Raw genomic sequence first — 6,000 nt, forward strand, 5'->3', positions numbered from 1 at the left:
ACTTAGCCTTGGATGCAGTCAATTGTTGGCTAAGTTTCTTGTGTTTGATTTGAAATGATCCTGTTCCATCTAATTTGGAATGATAATGTTTCTTGTGTTTGATTTGAAAAGGGAAAAATTTTTGTGCATCAAACGAGACCTGAAATTATGATAGATTCATGGATATACTTGTTTGATGAATTTATTTTAATTTTGGAGTAGACTCATTAAATATTTACACCATTATTCTTAATGGCAAACCATTCTTAAAAGTTATTTGACAACAGTAACTGATCCATGTATTAGTCTAGTATCAATATTGGGGCAAATTCATGAAAAATAGTGTTATAGAGAGATGAAATAATAACTTGCAAGTTGCTCTTAAAAAGGTAAGGTGTTTGGCAACCACAAAACAACTAACTAAAGATTGTTTGATGAACCTGTTTAAAGAATTACGGCATATTCATACAACACAAAAAAAAATTGCGGCACATTCATAAAAAAAAAAATAAAAAATAAATAAAAGCTGTATCAAGACCTAAACAACAGGCTTTTCACATGTAAGATACGAGCTAATTGGAGCCCCATAAGATCCGTTTTTGAAATTGAATCTGATTTACCAGACCTGATCCTGATTTGATTTGATGCATTTTCAGAATTTTCTGCGATTGATCCAATAAAGGTGGGTTTTGCATCAGACGGCGACCTGATCGGACTCATGGGCGTTCGCCGAATTTCTGGACCCAATTTAAGGTTCGGTTTGCCGGATCCGTTTTACGGCCCCAAGCTCTCCAGCAAAAACCCTAGCGTCGCTTCCTATATTTATGCGGGAAGAAACCCTAGCCATCTCTTCTCGCGCCCCCCCCCATTTTTTCTTCATTCCCCTTCCTCTTCCTCCTTTCCTGCAGGGAGAGCGAGGGAGCGTCTCCGTGTGAACCCCCAAGTCCCCAGTCCCAGAAAGGGAAACAAGCAAAGCAGTAGGAAGGGCGGAAGAAAGCAGCAGCCATGCCGCCCAAGTTCGATCCAACTCAGATTGTCGAGGTCTACGTCCGGGTGACCGGCGGCGAGGTCGGAGCTGCGTCGTCCCTTGCCCCCAAGATCGGTCCCCTCGGTCTCTCCCCCAAGAAGATTGGAGAGGACATCGCCAAGGAGACGGCTAAGGATTGGAAGGGCCTTCGCGTGACTGTGAAGCTCACCGTCCAGAATCGGCAGGCCAAGGTCGCTGTGGTGCCCAGTGCTGCCGCCCTTGTCATCAAGGCCCTGAAGGAGCCAGAGCGCGACCGCAAGAAGACCAAGAACATCAAGCACAATGGCAATATCTCCTTGGACGATGTTATCGAGATCGCCCGTGTCATGAGTCCCAGGTCCATGGCCAAGGACCTTGCCGGTACCGTCAAGGAGATCCTCGGCACCTGCGTCTCCGTCGGCTGCACCGTCGACGGCAAGGACCCGAAGGACCTGCAACAGGAGATCACGGATGGAGATGTGGAGGTCCCAGAGGCCTAAAATGCTTCCCTGGTCATCTCCTCACTTCGCTTGGAGTAAAAATTGAGATCGATTCGAAAGACAAAGAGACACTTCCCTTTGCTTCTGAATTCTATTTTCATTTGTTTGTCTGTCACTTGATAATTAAAGTATGCTTCTTTTTGGATCCTCGGAGAAATTTTGATTTGTAGGCGGAGAAGGGAAGAGAACGAACTGTTGATTGCTTTGTTTTCTTATGGTTAGTTTATAAGCGATGGAAATTTCTTAGTGTAGCTTGAAACTTTTTAGCATTTTGACTATGTTGGAGTGGATCAGTGAGTAATCTCTTTTCTGATATTTTCTCATCTTAGAACTTTAATTCACTTGGTTTATAATTCTCTGCATGGTTTTTCACGCCCTTGATGTTCTTAATTGTTGTAGACGAATTTTTATTGGAACTGGTTGGAAGAACGTCTTACTACCCATTGATTATCTGGACACTTGAGCTTAGAACGATGCACACTTTTCCTGAATGTAAAAACTTGCCCTTTCAGAGTATGCTAGATACTTTTAATCGAATAAGTCTGACATCTACACAAATAACTGTTCTCCATTGAACTGCTACCTTTATGTTGTTCTCTTTCATATTAGTCCATTAAAATTGATGGCACTGTTTTAGGTACAATATTATTGCTATGCTATCGCTTCAGATGCAGAATACTATGCAGTGTTTTGTAAGAAGTTCTATGGTACACTTGTGAATTAAGGTTGGTGCTACTTTCTGTATGGAAGTATACGATCTTGGTGTAGGTGTGATGCTCATGTTCTATGTTAACTTTAGGTCGGTGATCCCCTGAGTCCATTAAGTGTGTGGAGATTGTCGTCCATTACAACGCTTTGGTTATTTTAAGGATGATTTCCTTTACTCTAAGTTCAATATGAAGTTATGAACTCTAGGTCAGGTTATAGACTATGCTTATATTTTCATAGGAAATCATCTGTTTTTCTTCTTTCTGTAGGCCACCTCTTCTTCTTGTTTTTTTACATTGGTTTCAAATTTTAAGTGTACAGTTTGGTGTCTCTTGTGTTGAGGAATGGAAACATGAGTGAACACCTTTATAGATAACCTGTTGAGTAATGGTGCATTTGAGATTCTATCTTGTGGGCAGTTCTATTGAGTTGTACACCATGTTGACCTGGATGAACATGGGGTGGACAAGGTTAAAGAAGTCTTTAGTGTGAAGGTGTCCATTTTTTGTCATATTTGTATTTGATCAAATTGATCGAGTTGCTTTTATAAAAAATGAAAACATTTTCTGTTCAAACAGTTTTGGAATGCACTTATGCATTGTTAGCTTATATTAATACTTGTATTAGTTATTGAAGCCCTTGTATTGTAAGCATTCCATGTTATCTGATTATAAATTAAAGAGTGCTGTCAAAACTCTCCTTTTGTATCTTTGGTTTTCAAGGTCATAGGAATGCACTTTAGCATCCAAATAGTTCTATGGCAAAAGATTCTTGAAGGATAAAAAATCACATAATTAACTTGGAGCATTACAATGTTCCCTAGGAAATTTTCTCTGAGCAATGCAACTTAGCAATTAACCATGTTTTAGGCCTGCGCATTGGTTCCAAAAAGCACTTGTTACTTTTTTGTTGTTGTCTATAGATATTAATTTCACTGGGTTCCTCTTCTAAAATTTATATTGGATTGTATATTGAAGGATAGTGATACTCCTATAATGTATTATAATTTATTATTTGTAAGAGACAATGTCCTGCTATTGGAAGAATTATTCCATGCAACATCTTCACATTATAGGAGAACCCCCAACAAGTTAACCTTTAGCAGTTTAGCCTCGACAACTTTGTATGCAATAAAAAAAAGCACAGTTTACAACAAACTAATAAAAACATTTGCTGGATCTCTTTTTAGACTGCAGATATTTGCCAAAGAGAAAAATCACAACTTCGTAAGTTTCATAAAATAAGAAACGTCAATTTCCAACATCTGTCTGAAGAATTCTGAGCCGCGATTGCTCTTACAGTTAGGACAACTTCTGGTAGTTTAGCTGTCAATTGCATGAATGTGAGGCTGAATTTGCAGTTTGCACATTACGTGCGTGCAATTAACTATTTGAAAATTCTGCTGTTCATTATATTGGGTTGAGTGGATACTCGTGTAGATTTACCACATATAGGGGATGGTATTGTTGTAAATTGCTGGTAACTTTCCGATGTAAATGTTTCCATCAAAACTAATCACGTGAGATCAGATATAGTATTGATCTGCTTATTTGGGCATAATTCAAAGGGTAGCAGTAAGAGGTTGTAGTGACTGTTATTTTTGTTATTACTGTTATGTATCTTGCACCTACTAGCATGGTTTTATTGTTTATATCGCAACTTTTTGGTTTAGTTTTTTGTAATTCGGGATTGAGAATAAAGCACCGCGAAACATGTCACACATGCTTGTGCATGTAAGTCGACTAGTCAAATGCTGGTTGGTGAATGCTTGTTTGGTTTTGGAGTCCTAGTTCCTTTTTCCTTTCTTGTTTAGAAGAGAGGCTTCTGTGTGTGTATTTCACTTTTCTTTTTTTTACTTGTATGCTTTAATTTTTATCTGCTTACGTTTTTCCTGTACATCTGGTTGTCTATGTATTTATGTTATTGTATATTTCACCTTTTAGCTTCTAATATCCTATCTTCACATTTAAAAAATATCATTTTCTGTAACAAATAAATTCAAAAGTTTTCGTTAGTACAGTACCAAAACGGAACTGGTTTAACGCATTCCTCTGAAATGGTTTTATTGGAGATTATTTCCTCGGTATGAATGGAAGTTCTTTCTTCTGCGTAGGCATTTCTTGATTTTCTGTGGAATGGAATGAGTTCTGCATTGACTTGTCATTTGTAGTATGCTTTTAGTTGTTTTAAGCTTTTGAAACATTTGGTATACATATAAATTGATGCATTAGGATAATGCAATCTTCATTTGGTTTCCAAACGGAATAATGTGTACTATCTACAAAGTGGTGATAAAACCATACATTCATTATTAGTGTACCGTGTGCTTTATCATTTTCTTCTAGTTTTGAGTGTTTTAAGTTTTAGGTCTACTGTTAAAAGTGTAAGTCTAAAGTAATTATTGTTGGTAAAACTGGGAGTTCTCTATGGACAAAAGTTGGGAACGGGCCGTTCCCTTTCCCTCCCCCTTTTGTTTCTTTGGAGAGCCATTGACCTTTCGTGATATTACCCGTTTTCGTTGGATTGCTATAAAACTGAAGTGCTATGTTGTTAAAGTTGCATACGTTATTTATCAAGGTCGGAAAGGTTGTGGCTGTTTGGACTACAAGAACGAGTAGTGAATAGAAATGATTGTATTGGGCTACGTCACTTCTATCAACATGTTTGAAAAATTCTATGAAACAGACGGTACAAGTGGAGTTTGCGTTGGACATGTAGATGATTTTGAAAATGAAGGGCAAAAAATAATTTGAAGGAAACTCTGGTAGTCGATGTAATTGCAAGGTCTGGGGTTGATGGGAGTGCGTTGAGTAGGGTTGATAAAGGTGATTGCTTACTTCTCAATTGGTTATTGACATAATGATTATGACTGTGACAATGCTTGCATGGGGAAGTAAATGCCTTCCTCAACAAGTAGTTTACAGCTGCTTTTCACTCGCCTTATAAATGATTGTCTTGGCGCAAAGATTTGCTTGCCTGATTATGTCCGGGGCTTTTACCACTCCATTCTTACAAAGACGGAAAAGCCTTCACTATCATTCATCAGCCTTCTTGAATCCGATTGTTTCCTCAACTGCACCAACATTTAATGTTATTACACCTTTCATGTGTTTGATCGTTAGAGGCTGCATAAGCTTTCCAATAGGTATTGTTCCAACTCAACCGACCAACTGCTACTCTCTTATTGCAGTTTTTCATCGCATTTAAAAAGGCATCCTGTTACAAGAAAGTGGTCAAAGACGTCTAACAAGCCCAAATCGACAAGTTTTTATCCTTCAACTTGGTACATAGAAAAGGTTAGTTCAGTCTGTGTCTAAAATCCTTGAGCTATAATTTTCCTTTCAGATCATTTTCTAGGTGCATCAGTTGCTCATCAAGGACGAATTGAAGGGGTGCCGTTTTGAAAGGTTTATATATTGATGTGCAGCACAATTAATACCATACTAAATTGTTGTGGTGCATGAAAGGAGTAAATTCTGTGGTTCTATGGTTGAAACACTTTTCTAGCTTGAATTTGGAGTAATGACTCCACCGACCTGTAGCTTCCTGCGGAAGTAGATCTTTGGTCATAGATGGAAGTAGATCAATGGCCTAGCGCGCTTTTGTTCGTCTTCTAGCTTTTTATGCATGCAAATGCTTCGAGCTTTTCGCTTCTATACATAAAATGTTTTGCTGATGAATTGGACATTGTAAGCTGAGCAGTCTTTGACGTCGAAATGGAGTAAGATGGGAGAAGTTGTAGAACATGGAAGAAGCGTAACTGTAGAAAAGGATCATAACCTCACGCTGTTGAACAGTTTTAAGCGG

The 6,000-nt window shown here is 38.4% G+C and overlaps 1 protein-coding gene across 1 annotated transcript; it reads left to right on the forward strand.

The window, feature by feature from the left end:
- The first annotated feature begins 816 nt into the window (after positions 1-816).
- Positions 817-1,800, forward strand: LOC116257076 (60S ribosomal protein L12). The gene has a single exon (XM_031633691.2). It carries the CDS (start codon positions 985-987, stop codon positions 1,483-1,485), a length of 501 nt encoding a protein of 166 aa, XP_031489551.1. The 5' UTR covers positions 817-984; the 3' UTR covers positions 1,486-1,800.
- Positions 1,801-6,000: the final 4,200 nt, after the last annotated feature.

Source organism: Nymphaea colorata, chromosome 7 (genome assembly GCF_008831285.2).
Source record: "Nymphaea colorata isolate Beijing-Zhang1983 chromosome 7, ASM883128v2, whole genome shotgun sequence".
Lineage (NCBI taxonomy): Eukaryota > Viridiplantae > Streptophyta > Magnoliopsida > Nymphaeales > Nymphaeaceae > Nymphaea > Nymphaea colorata.